The 26356-nt window shown below is 41.6% G+C and overlaps 1 protein-coding gene across 1 annotated transcript; it reads right to left on the bottom strand.

The window, feature by feature from the left end:
- On the bottom strand, positions 1-26356 carry MTURN (maturin, neural progenitor differentiation regulator homolog). The gene is made up of 3 exons (XM_067561812.1): positions 25981-26356; positions 15884-16006; positions 1-6535 (listed from the first exon to the last, which is right to left on the bottom strand). The coding sequence occupies exons 1-3, from the start codon at positions 26143-26145 to the stop codon at positions 6425-6427; spliced, it is 399 nt and encodes a 132-aa protein (XP_067417913.1). The 5' UTR covers positions 26146-26356; the 3' UTR covers positions 1-6424.

Genomic DNA, 26356 nt, shown 5'->3' with positions numbered 1-26356 from the left:
GTTTGGTAAGCTCTTTAATGGCAAGCTTATGGCGTAACTACATTGTTGGATTTGATGCCTGGGTGTCTTGGGAGAAGTAGGAATGGAAAAATAGACAGGGTTCCATTGAAAGTTCACACCTTTTTAAGCATTTAACAAAGGGGCAACATCTTTTTGGCAACCCATTTCACAGCTTTGTAGTCACAGAGAGAGACAAATCTTCCAGCAAGAAAATGAGAAAAACCACACTAAAAACAGTTTTGCATGGCAAATGGCTCAATGTTATTTCTGCTTGACATGTTGCTGGCTGGACTGAGTCCAACAGAGTAAAGTAAAACTTGACAAAAATAATTGGTATAGACTGAACTCCAGCTTTGACATTTATTTCCCTACTCCCTAAAGATGAAAGTAGACATCCTTTACATGCAATGTTACCACAGATCTTTGTCTACATAAATAACAGTATGTCAGTACAGAAAGAGAATTTCAAAAGCTCAATCAAAATATTTTACATGAAACCGGTGTAGCTTTCCTGTGGTCAGTATGGGCTAGTACAAAGAATTTTTTCTACAGACAAGTAAACACCATTTGTGATACTCTGTATAATGTTCCTGCTTACAACTGAGCTCTGGCTGATGAAGCAATGCCACATGGTTTTATTTAAATTAGGATTTGTAATAATGTAGATGTGCCTTTAGGCATAATACCCTTTAAAAATAATAAAACAGGTGATGTTAAAAAAAAACACAAAAAACCCAAAACAACATAATGTATCTGACTGACAATTTAGCACAATGAATTGATCATTGCAGGTAGGGCTCATAAACAAATATCCTCTTACACTGCAATGTACATCTTCCATGGACATCAGATACCAACAATGCAATTTGGTAAATTTCAGACCACTTCTGATTAAAATTCCAAAGGGGCAGTTTCTGGTTTCAGAGAGGACTGGATAGCAAAGTTTAGGTACTGAGTAACTGTAGGGAGAATGATCTCTATATCTCACGGTTTGTATTTACTGCAGTAACCCCCCTTGGAAATGTAGGCCTCGATCCTACTCTTCCACTCACAGAGAGCCCCTCTGACTTCAGGAGAATCCACCCACACAGAGCCTGTTAGGGTTTAATACTTCAATTCCTTCAGTCACTCCTGCCTATTAATCAGGGAATACGATTTTCAAACTGGGAACTCGTATTGCAGAAGTGGGTTGGAAGAGAGGGGATTTGCCAGATTTAAAAACCAAACAATAAAATGTCCCCCTTTGTTCAGCAAAATTCAGAACAGGGTACACAGACATTGGATACAAAGTGCCTTCTTCCATGGCTACTCAATCTTCAGAGCTAGAATCCCAGGGCTGAGCAAGATTTTCAAGTGGCTAATGATTCCAGATGCCTTTGTTTTTGGATGCCCAACATGGAACCCCCTGAAGGGACATGATTTTGAGAAGGTGGGCGTTCAGCACCTCCTGGAAATCAAGCCTCATTGAGATGTCTCAAGTTTGGACACCCAAAAACACTAGTCACTTATGATCAAACCTCAACTGGTGTGCTTCAGTCTTGGGGGTCCTGGTAAAACATTACTAGAAGTACTCTTTACTGAGAGATATTGGACAACTATTCAATGCTTCTGTGAAACAGCAGCCACCTGCAAACTACTTTGACTATAACAGACCCTTGAGATGGCTTTTCACAGCTTCTTAAGGAACTACAGTTGGGACTAGATATACCACAAGGAGCTTGATTGCAGAACACCTTCCCCACTCCTGCTCCCCCGACTCAAACAGCACATCCTGCAACCCTGGGTGAAATTGCAATAGTATGTGCGCAGGCCACTGATAAGGAAAGCTAGCTACAATTATTTTCAGCAAAAACTGCATTTTATGAGCTTACAAATTTCAAAGGCACAGAGCTACCCAAAGGGAGTGTGGGAAATGACTAGCCGAGAAACAACACGGGACAGGGCACACGATGAGGACCCGGCAGGCAGTCCTGCGAGGTTCAAGTCACTGATTACGACCATGCACGGTGGGGTGAGTTAGTCTCCACATCTGTGTTTGTGACCACAGAATTGCAGATTTTAGCTTGTCTCTAAAATGAGTTGCCTGTAACAAGAGCAAGCTCTTTTTGTTCTGTGTTTGGAAGCTCCTAGCACTGGAGCTCCTAGATGTCACCCAATACAAATAATAAACAACAACGCCAGGAAAAAAGTGTTTTAGGCCTGAATCTACATTTAAGTGCTCAGAGGTGTGAAAAATCCACACCCCATGAACACAGGTCAGCATAGCTACCAACCCACAGTGAGAATGCTTCCATAGATCTAGCTACCGCTGCTCAGGGCGGTGGAGTTCCTACACTGATGGAAAAAGCCTTTCCATCAATGTAGGAAGCATCTACATTATGGCTCTACAGTGGCATAGCGACGGCAGCACAGCTGTGTCACTGCAGTGTTCACTTAATCTTTTCCCCACCCCTCTCCCCTGCCACCTCAACATGTTCATCAATCATTATGCTAATTTTAACCTACACCCCTGACTCTGAGACCTTATAGGAACATGTAGCAGTTTCTTTATGGACTACATGGGATCCAGTAGCAGACTGCTTGGAGCTAGGTCTAAAATGTCTCAGAAATCCTGGCATTTTTCTGAAAGACATCATTCTACACTCTCACCCCTGTGTTATCCTCCCCCCACCACAAAACAGCTGTAACATTTATAAAACCTATTCATTTTTTTCCTGACATTCCACCTATTTCTGAATCTCCCAGAGCAGTACTCTGCTCATCGCAGAAGTGCAACTTGGATTCAAAAAAGCCAGGTCTGGAAGTCCCTCTTCTGGTATATTTATAGTTAGAAAATTAAATCTATACATGGAAAAAGACTTGTTTTGCCAATTCTTTTTTTACTCTTTTCATCAACATTCTGCTTTGAGGACAGGCAATAGTAAAATACTTTTCACTGTTCATCGATAGATCGAAAAGCACTTTACATGGGTGAGTATTACTATCATCCTCATTTTACAGACAGGGAAACTGAAGCACAGAGATTTTCAAAGGAAAATAAGGGAGTTAGGCACCCATTTCCCATTGAATTTCATTGGGATCTGGATGCATAACTCTCACAGCCTCCCTTGAAAATCCCAGTGACTCACCTAAAGTTAAGAGTGAATCAGTGGCGGAGCTGATAAGAAACTCCAGATTCTCTGTCTCAGGCTCCCAGCCTGCAAGTACTTACCCATGTGTGTTTGCAGGCCTAGGATCTCAGGCTGAGGTTCTAGGCACTGGGCCACGCCTCCTCCTTTTACTTACTGGGTCAGTGGCTAATAATTCCAATTCATGCAGTGGCAATGAAAAAGGAAAAAAAATAATAAAAAGTTTTGAACCCTTGTGGTTCCGCTAGACCATTCAGCATTTCTTGAATTGTGTGATAAAGAAACAATACCATGATAACAGAGAAATGAATATGGTCAAAGTCTAAGCAACAGATATTTTTTGATAAAATACATTCTATATGAATGCTCATTCACATTTAATACCACAGGTGAAATTTATATTTTATCCTCTCTATATAAAATTCCAGTTTATTTTAAATGGTGCACAGTCATAGCCTGACCTAGCGGTGGCACAACACTCAGCTCCCAGCAAAACCAATGGGAGACAAAAGGGGGGTCCAGCACTTTGCAGGATTGGGACTGTAAGTCAGGCTCCTGGAAGGGCCTCGTTTGGGCAAAACTCTTGCTGGTTTCCATGGGAGTTTAACAGGAGTGAAAGCTGCAGGACAGGACCCTAGGCAAGTTGCAGAAGTCACTCGCGTGGCACATGAGGTTAAAAATGAACAGAAATATTAATGAATCCAGGAAATAACGTATCTTCATAATTTACAGCTTTATGTTTGCTTATAACCATATTAAATGCTCAACAGTTCATTTGCAGATCAGAGTCAATCAAAATGCAGGCAAAGGTAGCAAAGTGCAGAATACATCACAACTCTGTTGTATGTTGTTCACAAGGGCTGGATCCTCCAACTTTTATTCACTCAAGTAGCTCTTACTCACAGAAATAGTCCCATTGTAGTCAAACGGTCTGATTCTCATTTGCATTAAGGCTCCTGCAAATTACATCTACCCCCATAACATGTTAGACAGTGCAAAGGGGGCCTTAGTATAAGGGAGAATCAGAAGCTGTGTGTATAGTCATTTGCACCTGTGCAAAATTGTGTCAATGGCTAGCAAACCTGAATGGTAGTATTTTATACCCACCTTGCATAGGTGCAAACAATGGATTGCTTTAGGTTTAAAGCAAAGGAAAAATTAGCTCCAATGGGTCTATTTGCATGAGCTGGAATCAAAGGATCAGACCCTAAGGAAATAATCCCCAAAAGGCTCCTCCAAAGGAAGCCTCTGTGTAAAGTTATGACATTTAGTCTTTCTTAGATGGAAAGGAAAGAAAAACTTGGGTATGTCAAGCAGGGATGGAAATCACTGGTATTACACTTTATTTTGGTAAGCAAAAAGCCTATTACTGCTGTACAGTGTTATACAATGAACTGCCACAGTTCTCACATCACTAGTCCATAGAAAATGTGTTGCGACTATCATATTTATGCCTGCATGCCAAGAGAATGTACAAAGTTTTCATTAAGCTCGGTTTCTTGTCTATTTTGTGATATTCTTAAACTCAGACTTTTACAGTGTTGCAGACACATCTGTGCATATTCAAATACCACTCTCCATCCTGGTTACAGAAAGTTTTGCCGCTGTTAGAAAATTAAGTGTTATGCATCCCCTAAACCTTCATTGGACATGCAAATCATCAAGAAAAGTAATTCTTTAAAACAATTTCCTTTACAAACATATCCAATAGGAGATACTGCTATTAACAGGATTTTAAAACGTCAGTTGTTTCTGAGAGTTGTCCAAGCATTTTCTCTTCACTAAGTGTTAATTTTTATAAAGCTAACACTGCATTAAAGGGTTTTGAAATTTGTGACCTACATTTTGTGTTTTTAAAAAAAGTTGTCTAAAAACAGTCATTTAGAAATACTTTCCTAGATTGTGGAAAATCGTTGTACGAGAATGGAATACTTTCTCATCTTACATCTTCAGAATAAAAGGTGAGTAAATAAAGAGGTCCTGTGTCTTCCACCATCTGACACCCACTTGGAGTCATTTACACCTAGGCAAAAGAAGTGTAAAACAGTATAGATCTTTTTTTCATTTACACTAAAACCCTTTTCCACCACTCTGGGGACAGGTCAACAGCTGGTGGAAACTGCCATCATTCTATTGGCAATTTACATCATCAGCAGAAGATTCAACCGAGGCAATGTAAAGAGACCTTAAAGTGGGCATAAATTACATCTCTGCTCACTTCTAGGCCACATTACAAAGCAAGAGCAATGTAAAGGGGATTTAGTGAGAATGAGAATTGGGCCCTACCATTTTGGTTTGGTAGCATTTTACACCCACTTTGACAAGTGTAAACAGCTGCACAAGGTACAAGACAGTGAAGAACGAGGCTGTGTGAAAAAGGATTCCATTGTAATTTACAGAACCAGGGTGCTGGTTTATACCCTTAGGGCTTCAAAGTTAAACTGCACTTTAATCCCAGATGCTGCAAGATTTGAATAAAGTTGTTATTTTATTAAAGCCAGTGAAGCCAAATGTTGATTTTCACACAGGAGCAGAATTATGAAATGGAAAATTTTTAATTCATTCCATTTGTATTAAAACAGTATTTGGCTTTGGAACGTATGGCATCAAAGTACCAATGTGTATCATCATGTGTACTGATCATACATGTGTCCTAATTATGCCCAATAATTAACCCAGCACCTGTACATTCGGGTGGTGTTAAGAAACACTAAAATGTGCTGCACAAGCATTTGCATGAATTTTGTCCCTCTTAGGTAATTATTTTTGTTCCATCTTTATGTGCACGTCTGCAATATTAACCACTATGAAACTAGTGCTTTACAGGTAAAATCTCTCACAGTTTGGTACTCTGTCTGGTAGTATAGTAAAAAAAAATTGTTGAACTAAAAGTGCAGATTGCATTTATCTCTGCATTCATTTTCCTCGGTAAGGTCATATGTGAGTACTTCACACACTGTCCAAACAGTTCCTACATTCAAAGTACTCTACATTCATGTCAGTTAATGTTATTCCCAAACACAAGTCAAAGAGACAGTCAGCGACAAAACTAGTTCTAAATTAATGATGGCAGAATGCTACCAAGACAACTCCATAGAAACCCCACTGAAACAGGAGTGAAATTCAGGTCACTTCTTAGCAAAGCTCATCACAAATTTATTTATGGTTTTTCGTTTTTAACTTTGATTCTGGGAGCCACATTTCCCACGTGATGCGCTAATTCAAAAATGCTAATACAGGAGCACCTGACCCCCACCTGGTACCAAGGGATTAAGATATTTTAATTCCTCAGATAATTACTGCTGGCTGACACCCATTTGTTGGTGATCGGCTTCTGGTTCCTCCTCTTCCACATCTGCATTATATTCTTCAAATGCATCATCGTCGACATCTGGAAGCCCCAGTAACTATTTTTAAAGAAGAGAAAATGTAATAATCAATGGCAAAGATCAAACTGATGCCATGCTGTTGCCAACTCTTGCAATTTTATCATGAGTCTCGCCCCAATATTTGGCTTTTTTCTGAAAGCTCCAGTTCCAGAGTCACGAGGTTATGTGAAACGGCAAGAGTTCTGTGGCACCTTAAAGACTAACAAATGTATTTGGGCATAAGCTTTCGTGGGCAGAAACCCACTTCATCAGATGCCCACGAATGCTTATGCCCAAATACATTTGTTAGTCTTTAAGGTGCCAGAGAACTCTGTTTTGCTAAAAACAGACTAACACGGCTACCCCTCTGGAAGTTTGTGAGAATCTCAGCTTTCTTTTTTTAAGTAAGTTTCCAGTTCTCAAGGTTGCATAGAAAAGCTTCAAAATGCGTCCCCAAGTGTACTCTAACCAGATGACAAATAAAATTATCCCTAAATTTTAGAGGGGGGGGGGGGGAGGAGGCCAGGGGAAAAAAATGCCTTATGATTTTTAAGCCAAAAATTATTTTTGAGGTCTGAGACTCAGTTTTTTAATTCTTAGGGTTGGTAATACAACTGATGCTCTAAACTCAAAAGGACCTTGTGTAGTATATTTTGGCTGTAGTTAACTCAGGTTAAAATTCTCCATTTGCACTGCATTCAATAACCCAACAAGGTGATCGAACTAACTCCTTTTACACCGAAAAGGAAATCATTCTATCCCCCTAACACAGGAATGGCTAGAGTGCAGCTCGTTGAGTTAGATGGGAAGCCATAGGTGATAAAGCAGTAAAAGACAGAAAATTAAAAAAAAAAAGAAGAAAGAATAGCAAATGTGGCAGTCGACCAGCTTGGCTTAACAGAGAAGTCTTCAGTGAGCTTAAACACAAAAAGGAAGCTTACAAGAAGGGGAAGCTTGGTCAGATAACTAGGGAGGAATATAAAAATACTGCTCGAGCATGCAGGAGTGAAATCAGGAAGGCCAAAGCACATCTGGAGTTGCAGCTAGCAAGGAACGTGAAGGGTAACAAGAAGGGTTTCTACAGGTATGTTAGCAACAAAAAGGTAGTCAAGGAAAGTGTGGGCCCCTTACAGAATGGAGGAGGCAACCTAGTGACAGATGATGGGGGAAAATGCTGAAATACTCGATGCTTTTTTTGCCTCTGTCTTCACAGACAAGGTCAGCTCCCAGACTACTGCACTGGGGAACACAGAATGGGGAGGAGGCGAGCAGCCCTGTGCTGAAAGAACAGGTTCAGGACTATTTAGAAAAGCTGGACATGCACAAGTCCACGGGGCTGGATGAAATGCATCTGAGGGTGCTGAGGGAGTTGGCTGATGTGATTGCAGAGCCATTGACCATTATCTTTGAAAACTCATGGTGATTGGAAAAAGGCAAATATAGTGCCCATCTTCAAAAAAGGAAAGGAGGAGGAACCGGGGAATTGCAAACTGGTCAGCCTCACCTCAGTCCCTGGAAAAATCATGGAGCAGGTCCTCAAGGAATCCACTGAGACACTTGGAAGAAAGGAAGGTGATAAGGAACAGTCAACATGGATTCACCAAGGGCAAGTCATGCCTGACCAACCTGATTGCCTTCTATGATGAGATGACTGGCTCTTGTATGTGGAGAAAGCCGTGGACATGATATACCTTGACTTTAGTAAAGCTTTTGATTCGGTCTCTCACAGTATTCTTATCAGCAAGTTAAAGAAGTATGGGTTGGATGAATGGACTATAAAATGGATAGAAAGCTGGCTAAATCATCGGGTTCAAAAGATAGTGATCAATGGCTCAATGTCTAGTTGGCTGCTGGTAACAAGCAGAGTGCCCCAGGGGTCAGTCTGGGGCCGGTTTTGTTCAACATCTTCATTAGTGATCTGGAGGATGGGATGGATTGTACCCTCAGCAAGTTTGCAGATGACACTAAGCTAGTGGGAGTGGTAGATATGTTAGAGGGTAGGGAGAAGATACAGAGTGACCTAGACAAACTGGAGGATTGGGCCAAAAAAAATCTGATGAGGTCCAACAAGAACAAGTGCAGAGTCCTGCACTTAGGACAGAAGAATCCCATGCACTGCTACAGACTGGGGATCAACTGGCTAGGCAGCAGTTCTGCAGAAAAGGACCTGGGGGTTACAGTGGACAAGAAGCTGGATATGAATCAACAGTGTGCCCTTACTGCCAAGAAGGCTAACGGCATAGTGGGCTGCATTAATAAGAGCATGGCCAACAGATTGAGGGAAGTGATTATTCCCCTCTATTTGGCACCGGTGAGGCCCTATTTGGAGTACTATGTCCAGTTTTGGAGCCCTACAGAAAAGTTGTGGACAAACTGGAGAGAGTCCAGAGAAGGGCAACAAAAATGATTAGGGGGCTGGAGCACATGACTTATGAGGAGAGGCTGAGGGAACTAGACTTGTTTAGTCTGCAGAAGAGAAGAATGAGAAGGGATCTGATAGCAGCCTTCAACTACCTGAAAGGGGGTTCCAGAGAGGATGGAGCTAGGCTGTTCTCAGTGGTAGCACATGACAGAACTAGAAGCAATGGCCTCAAGTTGCAGTGGGGGAGGTCTAGGTTGGATATTAGGAAAACCTTTTTCAATAGGAGGGGGGGTGAAGCACTGGAATGGGTTACCTAGGGAGCTGGTGGAATCTCCATCCTTAAAGGTTTTTAAGGCCCAGCTTGACAAAGCCCTGGCTGGGATGATTTACTTGGGGTTGGTCCTGCTTTGAGCAGGGGATTGGACTAGATGACCTCCTGAGGTCCCTCCCAACCCTAATCTTATGATTCCAGCATGCAATTGTTTCATCTTGAATTATTTACCTTCTCAATCAAGACGGAACATTTTATGCTGGGTTCATTAGTCTCAGCAGGAGATAGCTGCATACTAAAATCAAAATTGGCCACAATCCTCTCAGATTTCTACAAATCAGATTTAGGCTCCTGACAAGGTGCCAATACATCTCTCTGCTGGGCAAAGTTTGGACACCTCTGCTCTATAATGTTTCAGATCATTGTAACGGCACCTGTTTGTTTGAGAAGGAAAATCTATTTGAGCTTTTCCCCCTTCCCCCAAAAAGAGGTTGATAAGCCAATGAAATTCAGGAATACATAAACACATCCCAGTCAAAACAATGCATCTGCTTTGAAAAAAATCTCATACCAGACTCCGCACAAAAAACTTAAACAGCTATTAGTATCTGCAAAGTAAAATCATATGCTAAGCCTTATTGGTAATACTACATATTTAACCTGCCAAGACTGAAAGAGCAACCCACAGACACATGCTACATACTCCTTGGGAGAGTGATGCAGCTGTTGTTTGTGTCTCTCCTGTGAGACACAAACAACTGTCTTCCAAGGAGAGGGAAAATTGTTATGCAGGGATATGAAAATTACAATGCGGATTTTTGAAAATGGATGATAGTTTATTATATTTTTTGTCACTTCAAAACTATTCAACTGACACACTAAAAATATGGAGCTGTGGCCTTTGGGCCCAGTAAAGCTCCTGGTTTTAGAGCCCACCTTCCCCTGATCTGAGGGAAAACTAACCCCAGAAATGTGAATCTTAACCTTCATTTTGGAGCGGGGGAGTTTCAAGATGTTTGCCTGAAAAATTAACACAAGAAGTGTCATTACACTATATAAGCCTATCACAAGGGTCAAAAAGGACAAACAACAGGGCTCTCCTCCAGTAGGGACAGGCTGGGGGCCTAAAGATCACACACATGCTGTACTCTTTATGTAAAATTCTTCAGTTAAATTAAGGGTCTACACCAATGAAGCATTTTGCTAGTTCTCTCTGAAATCCTCAAGGGACTAAATAAATCCATGGATTAAATGGATTTGAGAATCTGGGACTAGGTGATTTAGGAGCTTAAGTGCCATTTTCAAACATGACTTGGGCCATTAGGTGCCTAAGTCCCTTTACTTTCAATGGGACCTACACGTCTATATCACATAGCTCCTTTGGAAAATTTTACCCTTTGTTACTATTTATAATGCAGTAGCAACCAAAAGCCCCAATCGGAATTAGGTTCCAAAGCACTAGGCACCATACAAACATTTAGGAAGACACAGTCCCTGCCTTAAAGTGTTAACAAAGAAACATAAGGAGAGTGGGGCAAAGGAACAGAACAGGGAATAAAGTGATCAGGTGATAGCAACCACAGCATGTTAGCTCCATGTCTTTTTTCTTTTAAAACATATTCATTTATGTATCTGTTCTATTTAAAACCAAGATGATTTAGTAATATAGTGTGTCTGGGGAGGGGGGAGTTATGGGTTGAAGTGGAGGAAGAAGGGAAGACTGAAACAAGAGAGGGGAATGTATAAAAGGAATGAAAAAATGAGGCGATGAGCAGTAGAACAGGAGAGGAGAGGAGGAAAATGAGGAGGGACAGGAGCCTAATGGACAGAGAGAACTAGGCCAGCGAGCTGAAGGAGTGCATCAAAAGGAGATGGCCTGGATGAAGGAGGACCAACAAGCAATGACAATAAAGCAAATGATGAGAAAACAGTACAGAGTTGGGTTGATCTCCAAGTCGTACATAACGTTAAAGGCCATCAGCTTTTACACAGAAAACATCCTACATTGATTTAATCTTTCATATTGAAGGTACCACACATTGTCAGATGATTGGAATTTGCAGAAAGATGTTGCTGGTACATCTAAACAGAGAGGAGCAACAGTCATTTGTATTTAGGGTATAGGAGTGGATTATAAATAAATGCTTTGCATAAGCACTATGTTCCTGGGATTTTTTAAAAATTTGTATGTTTTAAATTCGTGCAAACTGTCTTGTACACCCATGGTGATACCCGAATAATCCAGTGTTTGTAAACAGCAGACCTGAGGGAAGGTGATAATGTATTTAAACAAAATAAAAAACAAAACAAAACAAAAAAAAACCCAAACAATATATATATAAATTTTAAGAAATACAAATGATTCTACTCTAAAAATAATGTGGATGCATTAATTCTTTCATGGGAGGAATCAATTTTCAGACAAAGATAGGTGCTTAGAATGCTTCATGACCTGTGTTTAGGAGCTGAAATGGCATGGTAGATACACATGTGTTTGAGGAGATAAGACACACAGAACACCAGAAAAAGGTGGTGAGTTTTGTGGGAATTTTGTTATTTGTTTGATTTTTTGCTAGTGTTAGGGAACAAAGGCTATTCTGAAAGTTAAAATGATCCACATTGACTCTCTTATCAACATTCTATAGGCGATAGTATAGAAAACCTTATGCTCGGACTTGAACGGTCAGAAGTACGATTTTCTGTAGTATCTCCTGCACAATGTTATGAAGGCACCTAAGGCATTATCAGATTTCATCCAACTGGGCTCATTCTTCATCTACTCTAGGCTGTGGTATTTCTGCAGAGACACAGTGGAAAAAGGAAGGCTGAATATTACTATCTTCAAGGAAAGATGGAAAGCTAATGCAACTGAGCTGACACAAATGGGCCTAACCCCACATTAGACGCTAGGCCTCAATCTAGGATACCTGCCCTGCCTTGTAAATCAACCTACACATGACTGAGGGTGTTTTATAACTGGACAGAAGTGGGTTAGAGTCATGGCAGAACAAACTATTGATGTATCCTGACCACAAACTCTAATCTAGACCCTTACAGAGTCACAACACCGGGGCAGGCACAATGTCTTTTTTTATTTGTCTGTATGGTGCCTAGCATACTTTTGGGTGCTCAGTGAATAAATAATAATCTCTTTAAATAATAAGAGTTAAACGGTCCCCTCCTGTAGAGAGAGCCCTGGGAACTGACAAGAAGCCTAGGAAATTCATGTTTTTTCCTCTCAAATCACTCCTATCAAAGAAAAGCTATTAAGGACACTTTGGCCTCATCCAGACTAGGATTTAAAGATGTGATGTTAGCTAACGTGTCAGCTAATAGATTTTAAAAGCCTAGTCTAGACATTTAGTCTAGTCACACTGCCTTAAATATGAACTAAACTGCTTGAGTTAAAACCTAGTGGGGAGTCTAGGTTGTAACTTGACCACTTCAGCATGTGTTAAAAACAGTCTGGGGACATTCTACAGGCCTTGGCTGCTCCTCCTCCTCATGTCTCCCACAAAATAAATTAAATATCAACCTTGGAGAACCAGCAGAGAGGTTTCCCTTGTCGGTGAGAAAAGAGCAGTGTGGGGAAAGGAATGTTGCCATGGAGGCTACACTCCTTCCTCAGCTGCATCACCTCATAGATACACAGGAAAGAGATAGGACATTTGGGGCCTAACTAATGAAACCCCACAATGCCTCTGCAGAAGATATATACACATATGCCTATTTATTATACATGAATCACACCGAGTTAGAGTGAGGCTGCATTAATGTTTGCAAATCGCTCTGAGATCCTCAGATTTCGGAACTATGGGTGCACAGTAGCATTAGAGTGTTAGTGACAGCTACAGCAAATGTTGCCTAACTATCTCCATTCTAAAGACTCTACCCAAGATTTTCGAACTATCTAGTGATATGGACTGCCCAGTTTGAGATACCTTAAAGAGTCCAGAATTTCTGAAAGGGATGACTGCTCACCTTTTCAAAATCAGGCCCCTTTACAGCGTTTCAAATTGGGTATCCAAAAATCACTAGTCACTCTTAAAAATCTTGACCCTATTTTCAGTAGATTATAACTTTTCTCAGCTTTCATTTTTCAAGCTGAAATTTGCCAGGCTGGTCTCTATCTGAATGCTCAAATTTTTTTTTCTCCTTAAATTAAAATTGCTAAAAACATCAGTCATTTTTTATAGTGAAAACACACAAAATAAATCTTTTCCCTTTACATGAAAAATATATTCTTACTATTTCTTAAAAATAGATCCAGCACTGATGTACACAGGGATCGGAAGTTGTCATGAGATGGAAAGTGTCCTTGGGGAAGGGAAAAGTGTCTTCTGAGACATTGATGAAAACTGGTTTTGATTTGGCAAAGTCACAAGGGTTTAAAAATTGTTTCCATGTACAGGATAGCGGATAAAAGTTCTACTGTTTTTATGTTAAAGACAAATCCTATTGGGCATGTGCTTGCTTTACTCTGTAGTACGTAATAAAGGAAAACCTCTTCAATAAATGTCTCGGTGTTAGGGCTGGTCTACACACAAACTTATAGCAGTTTAATTAAACTGGTTTAGTTATATGGTGTAAACCCTTATGTGAGTGTGAACTGAGGTCCAGAACAGGTTTTTCAATCTGTGGGTTGTGACTCAAAATTAGGCTGCCAGAATGTGTCAAAAGAGACACACAGAAGGCCCTATTGGGGGTGAAGGTGTTGTAGAACCTGCCCCACACTCACCCCACAGTGGTAGCTCCTGTAGCTCTGGTCCTGTGGGCTGGATGGGCTCAGCTCCCTGCTCCAAGCGTTGCGACTTGGTGCACAAGGTCATAGTACTGCTCAGGACCGGCCCAGCTGCCCCTTCATCCATGAAGGATGAAGTTGATGAGTTGGATGAGTGAGTGCCACTGCAACTCTGTGCATTAGGTTACAACATGTGGAGCAGGGAGCCAAGCCCAGCCAGCTCAGTGGGACAGGACTTGCCCGAGCTACCACAATGGTATGCCCGGTGTACTTATTACATTAATACGTATATTATATATTAGGTAAGAAATATTTAGTCAGACAGATTTTTTTTGTACTAAAGCTATTTACAGGGTCACAGCAGGCAATCAAGGTTTACAAATGGCCCTTGAGCCCAAAAAGGTTGAGAACCACTGGTCTAGAAAATCTGCCTTATAGCAAGAGACTAAAGAAGCTCAATTTAAGTCTATCCAAGAGAAGGTTAACAGGTGATTTGATCACAGTCTAAAACTACCTACCTGAGGAAGAGATTTCTGGTAATTTGAGCTAGCAGAAAACAGCATAATAAGATCCAGTGATTGGAAACTGAAGCTAACTAGTTCTGACTAGAAATAAGGAGCAAGTTTTTCACAGCGAGGGTAACTTTTTTCCAGTGGTTAATTATCTAGGGATGTGGTAGATTTTCAGTTGCATGAAATCTTTAAATCAATACTGGATTTTTTCTAAAAGACACACGATAGCAAAACCAGAATTTATGGCTTGATGTAGAAATTACTCTGTGAAATCCTATGGCTTGTGTTACACAGGAGGAGGTCAGACTAGATGATCACAATGGTCCTTTCTGGCATTAGAATCTATTACCTTTTATTTCTTCTGATTAAGAGTGGCTGGATTTGGTTTATTTTAAACCAATTCCTAATAGACTCAAGCTACATTTAAATAAACCCAGTTTAAACAAAAATAGAGAGTGTCCAAATTGTGGTTTGCATCAGTTTAACTAATTTGGTTTGAAACTACTAACTGCTGCAAATTTCTTATGTAGACAAGGCTTCAAACTACACTGGGGGGGAAGGAAAATCTCTCTGAAGGGATGGACATTGTTCTGGGAAATATATTTTTAATTATGGTAAACATATAGCAGCTCAGATGGATCAAATTTCCAGTCCCTTCCAAGAAAAGTGTGCATCCGCTCTATTCATCTCCATTCTCAAGGAGGATTTTTTAAAATTAAGTTCTTATTCATTAGTTGCCACTGAAGTCAGGAGATAGCCTTGTAATGGTGCAACACAGAGTAGATTGAGGCCCAGTATTTCATAGGCACATTCCTGGCCACTTGCTTTTTGTATTAAACTCTTAAGATGAAGATTAGTCCACATGCCCAGCTAGTCAAAATATCATGAAAAATAAAAGTTAAAAATGAAAAATTTTAGACAAGTTTTTTTCTAATCTATAGTTAAAAAATAAAACAAAACAAAAATCAAATTATTACTATTCCACTTATTTGCTAGGAAGCTATCCTGAGATTCTCAAATATCAGGTGTGCCTTAATGCTAAAATCTGAACTTGCTTTGAAACACAAAACTGGGTTTGTCTCAGCCTCCCCAAACTGTATTTGCTTTACACAGATTCTTGAAAAACTTCCAAATACCAGTACCAAGAAATGACTATCATCAAATCCTACATAGCTGTGTAAGTACTCCATTCTTCATACTCAGTGCTGGATCAACCATGCACAATTTATCACAAGGGTGGGGTGCCAGCTCCACTGGCTGGGACATCAATTTGCCACGCACCACAGTGGGGAAACTCAATTTATCAAATGAGGAGCTAGAAATAAAAAGGCATCTGATTTACAAGAACCAGCTCCCTATTTGCGCCACTTGACTGGACAAATAAGTCATGTGAAAAATCTGTCTTTTTCCCCAATGGCACATTTTATTAAAATCACAAATATAGTGTATATATATATAGAGAGAGACAGAGAGAAAGAGAAATAAAACATGCACCACCTACAGGTCTGAAAGATTTGAAGACTTTTTCCAGTATTTCATGGAGTGTCTTTTTACCACAGGAAGAGATGTAGTCCTGTGCCAACTGCAGGAAAGGTAAGCAGTCCTCACTTTCACTCCACACATGCTAAAAGCCATTAGCAACGAAAGAAAGAATAGAAGTTAATAGGAATTCATGCGGACTTTTTCATATGATTTTATAAAGGTGATGTGGTTTAAATATGTGCCACGGTGTATTGGGCCTGCAATTTAAATTTGTACTAGGGATACAGGGATGCACTACTTCAGGAACTAGGTATGGTCCCACATTTTTAAAGCAGCATCCAAAGACTGGTTGCACAAGCACAAAATACCAGGAGATAGTGAAAAGGATGAAGCTGGAAATAAATCAGAATACACACTGCTCATAACTGAACCCGGGTGAGGAATCAGAACATCATAAATACACGTGTCCTATCTACACATGGCCTCACGTTTATCATTTTACAAATAAAGGTGTTTTTGTTTAATATCAGCCCAGCAAACTCAACTTGGGATCTGAAAATCAAGCTGAGGTTTTTCCTTCTTATGTGTCACTCATAATACAACCCATGTGCAACCTCATTCTTTTCAGGGGCTTGCATGAGTGTTGTTTGACCCTCTAAATGGAATTTGGTAAACAACTCTGCTGATGCACAAGAATAAATATAATACTGAGTAGGTCCATGGGGTGCTCAGACCCCCTCCCGCCCCCAACATGGTTCTTTGAAACTCCAGACCTTCAACCTTTCCTGTAACTCCTGCACATTCTGCCAAAATAATGTTGTTTGAAAAAAAATGCATGCAAGTGCTGATGAAAGCCTTAACAAGAACATGACTTGCATGGAAGTGTGGGGTGAAAACACTGTTTTCAGGATGCTCTCTCAGTGCCTTTCTTAAAAGCTCTTTGCACAAGCAAAATCTCACTCAGACTGCTAATGACAGAAGCATAACACTCCATGGGAAAGGTAGATGCTACAACTTCCATTATGCATGGTAGTTTTTTCCCAGGTAGTACTTACTGTGCAACTTATATATCTGTTAGTACATGAACAGTAGGGATACATTTAATAAGGGTAGAGTAGGAACTCTGAAATTCAACTAACATTAAGGAAAGAGTAAGAATCAAAAAATGTTTGAACCTGTAACATAAAACATGCAAATTTATTTCCTATTCAGTAGAAATTAGCTGACATGAAGTTCTGGTTTATCTAATGAAGAGACTGCAAAGCATCAACTAAGCTGCCTCTTTTTAAAAAAAATGTGTAACTACCTTCATACTAACCTCACTTGACCTACATTTTCTTTGATGCCCATTACAGTTTACAGAATTAAAGTGTGTTTCTGCAGTGAAATTTCTGCCAATACATGTAAAAATGGCCCCATCTTACTGAGATATGCTCCTGGTATATGTCCAAAGTTATACCTGCCCACTTCAGTGCCAAAAAGGTGTTTTTTACAGGGAAATATAATCCCATGTAACCTTACTTTATTTTTTACAGAGTCTTTTCAGAGTCCCACATTTTAAACTCCACATTTGCTCAAAATAAACTGGTCTCATGCATGAGGGAAAACCCAAGCAAATTACTCTTCAGGAAATCTTTTAGTCTGCAAAGAAATTTTTTTTTTTTTTTTTTTTAAACAGAGTAAAGCAATAAGCAATTAAGGCTTCCTGCGATTTCCACATCTGCAGAAGATTTAAAATTTTGGTTGTAGCAACAAACGTATTATAGAGGGTCTTAAGTGTCATTAGTAAACATCTCCTGTAGAAATGGCTGGTTTCCTCTCCCAAAAGAAAACTGTCTCAATCAAGATGAGACAGTACCGTAATATCTATAATAAAGTTCAATCTAGTCTTTTATGCAAGTTCAGTGCTGATGCATGCAGTCACTTAAGGATTTGAATCTAACCAGTCTGACTCATGTGTCTCCAAAGGAACATGTAAAAGGAATTTTGGTCTTTCACAATAAGATAAAGGAAAACTGGAGATTCGGCTCTTTTTTTGGAAGTTATAGCAGGACATAAAAACTGCACACACTGAGGTTGCTTTTGTTTAGAAACCCACTAAAACTCTGCAATCTCTTTGCAGTAGGGAAAACAGCCTGCTGGTAAACTGGGGTAAGGAAAGAGTTGAATTGTGTCAGAGCAATAAGGAAAAGGTAAACCTCATCCTCCAGATAAATGTTTTCAGGCTAGCCTGTTTTGCTCCCAGTTGCTTTGTGTCAACACAGAAGCACAGTTACTAATTTCAACCTCAGATGACCCAGGATCAAAGTTGAAATATTTAATTCAGCATCTGTGCATGTAGCATGTAATCTTTGGAAAGCAAGGATGAAGTAGTTCATTGGGTAGTACTTGAAGGTTTTTCCATTCAGTCTTTAACTGGGTCAGCAGTATCAAACCATATTTATCTGATCACTTTTTTCCCCAAACCTACCTGTTGGGGATGCTACTATAGTATTTTATCTTTTCTGAGGTAGTTTTGTTGATTAAGAGTATTCAGACTAGTTGATTCTGTATTAAAGTATATTAGAGGAAATCCTGTAATAAGGTTATGCAAAATTGAAAATGTGTATTATTTAGTATGAATACCGGAAACAACAAGGTGACAACAGAGAACATATAATATAAAGAATAATTTACTCCACCCTCACCCATATTGGGTGGGGTTATATAGCAAATCCAGTGAAGTATTTTGGGGACACTATAAACTATAAAAGCAGAGATTAAGGCCCAGATGTTAAAAGGCACCTGAAGTGCAGATAGATGCCTATTGGAATTAGGTACTTCAGGTGCTTTTGAAGATTCCACTAGGTGCCTATCTGCATTTTAAGGCACCTAAATCGTTCTTAAAATCTAGCCCTAAATATCTTCTCATGTAATTAAACTATGCAATACTGGAGTTCTCAAATATTTTCATAGTGTGAACCACCTCTTAACAAAAACTGCTTTGTGAACCACATCCTTTGCATTCACAATCACACAACATCCCTGTGGCAACTACAGCAATTGCTTAAATGGAAAGTAATATTAGGAAAGTATTTAATATATGTTTAGCTTATTTTAATGTAATTCAACAGGTGCAAACTAGGAGGAATCACCTATACCAATTGACTAGCCAATACCCTCTAGACCTGCTATGGCAGGCCAGATTTGAATTAAATGTACTTCAAGTGGGCCATACATAACATAAACCGAAATACTAGGCACAAGCATTTTTATGTAGTAGTATATTTTATTTGCTAGATAGCAGCGATATAAAAACTGCAGTAAATTCACTTCTACAACTACTATTTTACGATTAAAAGAATGGATCAATGATTAAGAATTATAATACTGCGCAATGCCCCAAGACCACATTACCCCTCTCCCGCCTTTTGGAGCGCTGTCACCACAGTACACAGATCTCGTGGCAGCGCGTGACGCCGCGACATCTCGCGGCATTGTACTCACTGGCGGCTTCGTGCGCTGCCGTGAGATCTCGCGGTGTGGTACCCTCTGGCAGCAGCGCGCGCTGCCACCAGGGGCTGAACCAAAAAGTCTGGTGGGCCGTATCCGGCCTGGGGGCTGGATGTTGGACATCTCTGCTCTACACTGCTACCAAGTGCTTTGTGGATCATAGTTTGGGGAATTTCTGATTTAACACGATTAAAAATTATTCTCCCCCTGGCTATTTCTCAACTACCCCCTGCCCTTGCTCATCTTCCTCTTCCTTCTGTCACACTCCTCAGATTAATCATGGGGGGTTCCGGGGAGAATGGAGCTAGGCTGTTCTCAGTGGTGGCAGATGACAGAACAAAGAGCAACCGTCTTAGGTTGGATATTAGGAAAAACTTTTTCACTGGAATGGGTTACCTAGGGAGGTGGTGGAATCTCCATCCTTAGAGGTTTTTAAGGAACACCTTGACAAAGCCCTGGCTGGGATGATTTGGTTGGGCTGGTCCTGCTTTGAGCAGGGGGTTGGCCTAGATGACCTCATGAGGTATCTTCCAACCCTAATCTTCTATGATTCTATGACTCAACCTTTAAAGTTCATGATTTATCATACATTTCTGGCATTCCCTCTATTGAAGTCTCTTCTTTTTTATGAAATCAACATAAAGAAAGGTGATGAAAACACTCTGGGCCTGATTCTCATTTACACTTACAGTACGTCTACAATGCAAGTGCGAGTGTGATTAACGCTAGCATGGGTATGCACAATCTAGCAAGCATGGTTAACAGTTGTGAAGACAAAGGTGCATGGACTAGCAACTTAAGTACATACCCAGGGTCCCTGGTGGGCACAAGTTCATGCTGCCACATCTTCATCACTATAATTACCCATGCTAGCTAATTAATGTTAGCATGGGTATGCTTACTCATGCTACAATCACCCCTTCACTTTAAGTGCAGACTTGCCCTCTAGCCCCTTTACAACATTCTGGCAGGGCATATAGGCCTGAAAGTGGGTGTAATTTCAAATCAGGGTTAGGGTCAAAGCCATAGGAAGGGTCCTTAGTGCAAATGAGAATCAGGTCCCAAGTTTTTATAAGTTTTCTTAAAATAAACCTTAATACACAATTCCACATATAATGAAAACTGTCTTTTTTTTAAAAAATGCTCCAAAAGAGTGTAAAAATGAGTCTGTCAGGCTGGAATAATTGATAAGACCCTAAAAAAAACACTAGGAGTGGAGGACGATAGACCAGTGAACAGATCATTATTAGTTCTGAGCTATTATATTAAAGAGACATCATCAACTAAGGAAAAATCATTCTTGTCTGACTTTGTTGTAAGAGGACAAATACTAAAAATGCCACCTGAGGAGACTAGAGCTGAAAGAGACTGGAGAAAATAGGTCTGTATTTTTTAATTTGTTTACTTTTGCATCTGACAGCACTTGGAGCCTTTGCTCAGTTTCACTGCTGGTAACTGAGTTGGGCGATGGGGCCTTTCACACAGAAAGCTGGGAAGGAAAAAAAAAATGTGGCTGTAAAGAAATCGGCAAGGTGGCGCAGAGGAAGGAGTAGGATCTGAAACTACTTATATTTTAGTAGTTTGTTTTTATTTTAATTGACTAGATTTCAACTAATATGGATTATATAATACTACAATATAAGACATGAGAATGGCCATACTGGGTCAGACCAGTGGTCCATTTAGCCCCATATCCCATCTTCTGACAGTGGCCAATGCCAGGTGCTTCAGAGGGAATTAATAGAACAGGTAATCATCAAGTGATCCATCCCATCAGCCATTTCCTGCCTCTGGCAAACAGCAATCACTGCCCATCTGGCTAATAGCTGTTGATGGACCTATCCTCCATGAACTTATCTGTTTTTTTTGAACCCCGTTATAGTCTTGGTCTTCACAACATCCACTAGCAAGGAATTCCACAGGTTGACTGTGCGTTGTATGAAAAAATACTTCCTTTTGTTCATTTTAAACATGCTGCCTATTAATTTCATTTGGTGATCCGTAGTTTTGTGTTGAGTAACTTACACGTCTTTACTTTCTCCACACAAGTCATGATTTTATAGAATTCTATCATATCCCCCTTTAGTCATCTCTTTTCCAAGCTGGAAAGTCCCAGTTTTATTAATCTCTCCTCACAGAGCAGCTTTTCTATATCCTGAATCATTTTAGTTGCCCTTTTCTCTTCCTTTTCCAATTCCAATATCTCTTTTCTGGGGCAACCAGATCTGCATGCAGTATTCAAGATGTGGGCATACCATGGATTTATAAAGGCGCAATATGATATTTTCTGTCTTATTATCTATCCCTTTCCTAATGGTTCCTAACATTCTGTTAGCTTTTTTGACTGCTGCTGCACATCGACTGGATGTTTTCAGAGAACTATCCACAATGACTCCAAGAGCTCTTTCTTGAGTGGTAACAGCTAATTTAAATCCCATCATTTTATATGTATAGTTGGGATTATGTTTTCCAATGTGCACTACTTTGCATTTATCAACACTGAATTTCACCTGCCATTTTGGTGCCCAGCCACCTAGTTTTGTGAGATTCCTTAGTAACTTTTTGCAGTCTGCTTTGGACTTAACTATCTTGAGTAGTTTTGTGTCACCTGCAAATTTTGCCACCTCACTGTTTACCCCTTTTCCCAGATTATTTATGAACATATTGAATAGTACAGGTCACAGTAAAGACCCTCGGGGACCCCACTATTTACATCTCTCCATTCTGAAAGCTGACCATTTATTCCTACCCTTTGTTTCCTATCTTTTAATCAGTTACTGATCCAGGAGAGGACTTTTCCTTTAACTTCCCATGAACTCTTACTTTGCTTAAGAACCTTTAGTGAGGGACCTTGTCAAAGATTTTCTGAAAACCTGGAGTACACTATATCAACTGGATTACCCTTCTCTACATGCTTGTTGACCGCCTCAAAGAATTGTAGATTGGTGAGGCATGATTTCCTTTTACAAAAACCATGTTGACTCTTCCCCAACAAATCATATTCATCTGTGTGTCTGATAATTCTGTTCTTTACTACAGTTTCAACCAATTTGCCTGGTACTGAAGTTAGGCTTACTGGCCTGTAATTGCCAGGATCGCCTGTGAGGCCTTTTTAAAAAATTGGTGCCACATTAACTATCCTCCAGTCACCTGGTATAGAAGCTGATTTAAATGATAGGCTACATACCACAGTTAGTAGTTCTGCAATTTCAAATTTGAGTTAGAAGTCTTGGGTGGTCCTGGTGACTTATTACTATTTATCTATTTGTTCCCAAACCACCTTCAATGACACCTCAATCTGGGACAGTTCCTCAGATTTGTCACCTAAAAAGACTGGCTCAGGTTTGGTAATCTCCCTTACATCCTCAGCCTTGAAGACTGATGCAGAGGATTCATTTAGTTTTTCCATAACAGCCTTTCTTCCTTGAGAGCTCCTGTAGCATCTCGATTGTCCAGTGGCACCCCCCCACACGCTGGTTGTTAAGTATATGAGAAGCAGGAATAGGGCTAAACATTTTGTTTTGCTTTTGTTTTTTGAGTCTTTGGCTACTATTCTTCAGATTCTTTTTTGGCCTTCCTAATTATATTTTTACATTTCACTTGCCAAAGTTTATGCTCCTATTTTCCTCAATAGGATTTAACTTCCACTTCTTAAAGGATGCCTTTTTGCCATCAACTGCTTCTTTTGCTTTCTTGTTTAGCCACGTGGCACTATTTGGTCCTCTTACTATGTTTTTTAATTTGGGTTATACATTTAAATTGAGCCTCTATTATGGTGTCTTTAAAAAGTTTCCATGCAGCTTGCAGGGATTTCACTTTTGGCACTGTACCTTTTAATTTGTTTCACTAACTTCCTCATTTTGGGGAAGTTCCCCTTTCTGAAATTAAATGCTACTGTGCTTTAGTGTTGCTTCCCCCCCCCCCGGAATGTTAAATTTTATTATGTTATGGTCACTATTACCAAGCGGTTCAGCTATATTCACCTCTTGGACCAGATGTGCTCCACTTAGGACTAAATAAAGATTTGCCTCTCCTCTTGCGGGTTCTAGGAGTAGCTGCTCCAAGAAGCAGTCATTTAAGGTGTCAAGAAACTTAATCTCTGCATCCCATCCTAAAGGGACATTAACCCAGTCAATATGGCGATAGTTGAAATCCCCCATTATTATTATTGTTTTGGTTTTTTTTGTTTTCTTTTTTTTAAATAGCCTTTCTAATCTTCCTGAGTATTTCACAGTCACTATCACCATTCTGGCCAGATGGTCTTGTATATTCCTACTGCCATATTCTTATTATTCAAGCATGGAACTACTATCCATAGAGATTCTATGGCACAGTATGTTTCATTTAATATTTTTATTTCGTTTGACTATGCTTTCATATTTCATAGTGCCATTCCCCCACCAGTACTACATATTCTGTCCTTCTGATGTATTTTGTACTCTAGTATTATTGTGTCCCATTGATTATCCTCATTCCACCAAGTTTCTGAGACACCTATTACATCAATAGCCTCATTTAATACAAGGCACCCAAGTTCACCCATATTAGTATTTCAACTTTTAGCATTCATATATAAGCACTTCAAAATTGTCACTTTTTAGCTGTGTGCCATTATGTGATAGAATCAAATGGGACTCTTTCACATGAATAAGAAAAACCTGAGCTTTCTCTGTGATATAAGATATCATTAGAATTCCTGGATGGAATTATATATAGCCTTAGCCCAGTTCCTGAAGTTGGATCTACCTGAGGGCCACCAGAGACCCACTGACTTCAATGGGGCTCAGGGGCCAACCTGCAGGGATCCAGTTGAAGGATATGGCCATTTAGCACTTATTCTACCAGGAGTTGTACACATGCATAGGTGTTTGCAGGACTGGGGTGTCAGGCTCCAGTCCTGCAATGGGCCAAAGGGAATCCACACGTTTAAGGGTCCATGCTGGCAGAAGCATGACTTTAGTTATACAATAGCTGGTGGATACATTAGTCTTTCAGGCCTGGTCTATACTTAACTTCAAATTCAGTGTCAGTCGATGGGCGTTTGCAAGCTATGCAGAGTAGCTTGCGTAACTTGTCGCCTTCGCAACTCCTCTTCTATGCGGCATCTTCACATAGACGCAGCGCTACACCACTTGAGGGGCTGGTTTTAATGTGTCAACTTCCGGATCGATTGAGCGGGTCTTCACCGACTGCTCAATCGATCCAGATAGATCGATCTGACGGCAGTGAATTTGCCGCCATCAGTGAAGACGTACCCTCAGTTAAGCCCTATATGGTCTGATTTGTAATTCTGCATCACCATCTGCACAATGTGGTAAGTATTTCTAACTGGGTTTTGTGGTCTTTGGCAAGTCACTTAACTGCACTTTGTCTCCATTTACCCAGCACTAAAATGGGTTCTTATTGCACCTACTGATCAGTGGTTTTAAGAGGGGAAGGAAAGCAGCTCACATCTGTAAAGCAGCTTGAGGGATGTAAGGTGCTATGAATTAAAGTGCAATGGCATTTCTCCACTAACGCTAGAAGCCCTTTTTAAAAATTATTCTTTTAATTGTACTGAACTAGAGCTTTACAATTTATAAACCCTGCAATAAGGTTTTTCCATTCACCATTAGGATGTTGGGGGGGCCGAGGGAGGAGACACCCTCTTCATCCAGAAGCCATTGTTGTTGCCATTTCTGTACTAACTTGCTGCTGAACTCCAGCAGGCCAGGATGTGCTACCAAGATGGGACGGGGGGAGGATATTTAGGAAAAACAGTTCCCTCGAGGATCAAGGGTGACTAAGAATAAATTCACACATCCCAGCCCCTAGAGAGAGGAGGCAGGCCCTGTCATTCTGACTCCATTTTATTCTGCCACATTCTCCATTTGCTGCGACAGCAAAGCAAGCAGCCCCCCAACCACAGCCCAGAGGGGCAGCGCACTTAGTGGCACATACACAAGCAGCCCTAAAGCAAAGCACAGCGGAGGAGGAAGAGGGGGGACCCAGGCGGGCTCCTCCCCACGCCTCTGGGGCCTGCAACCCTGGCTGCCTCCTCGCCCAACCCCAACTCCTCGGGGCGAGGGTGCTGCGAGGGGCTCGTGTCCCTTTGCCCGCCGTGGGGCGGGGAGCCTGCCCTGCACACCCCGTCAGTGACCGACCGACCGACCGACCATCCACCCCCGCCCAGCCCAGCCGCAGCCTCCATTTTGCAGCTCTTTGCTGCGGGCTGGGAATTTCTTCTCCCCCCAGCCCCCGGCCTCGCCGCCCGCCTGCCCCAGCCGCGCAGCCCTGCCCTGCCCTGTCGGCTCCCTCCTGCGCCGGCCTTCGCCTGCAGCTCAGCCCCCGGCCTGGCTGGGGCCCGGTCTCCCCGCCCCACCCAGCCGCTGCGGCCGGAGCCCCTCAGGGGCTGGAGCCTGCCCCAGCCGCCCGGCACCGGGCTGCGCCCCGCGGGGGCCCCGGCGGCCGCCCGGCGCCAGGGGAGGAGACGCCCGGTGGCGGGGCGGGAAGGCGGGTCACTCGGTCACTCCCCAGGCGGGGCGCCCCCGTGGGGTCCCTCCCAAGCCGCCCGCCAGGCACTAGGAGAAGGCATGGGGCGTGCAGCGGCCCCTCGCCCGGCTCTCCCCCGCCCGCCCGACTTACAAAATTGTCCCCGCCGCAGCCGTTGTCCGGGCACAGCACGTAGAAGGAGACGCCCGGGTCGGCGTAGAAATCCATCCTCCGCTCCGTCTCCTCGGTGGCGATGAGCTCGAAGGGGGTGTTGGAGCACCACTTCTCCGCCACGTCCGCCAGCTGCTGGAAAGCCATCCTCCTCCTCCTCCTCCTCGCTCCGCTCCCTGCAGCCGCCTCCTGCCCTGCCCCTGCCCGCTCTCTCCCCACGCGCCCTCGCTCGGGGGCCTGGCTCCGGCCTCCGTCCCTCCCTCCAGCTAGCAGCAAACCAGGGTTGCGGGGAGGAGGGGGTCCTCCCAGACCCACTTCAGCACCTCGGGCTGCGGCTCCCACTCAGCATTATTTGCTA

This window comes from Emydura macquarii, unplaced genomic scaffold (assembly GCF_026122565.2).
Source record: "Emydura macquarii macquarii isolate MOO-44397 ecotype Brisbane River unplaced genomic scaffold, CSIRO-AGI_Emac_v2 contig_2422, whole genome shotgun sequence".
Classification (NCBI taxonomy): domain Eukaryota; kingdom Metazoa; phylum Chordata; order Testudines; family Chelidae; genus Emydura; species Emydura macquarii.
The sequence above is the reverse complement of the archived record's forward strand: the minus strand, read 5'-3'. Positions and strand labels throughout refer to the sequence as shown.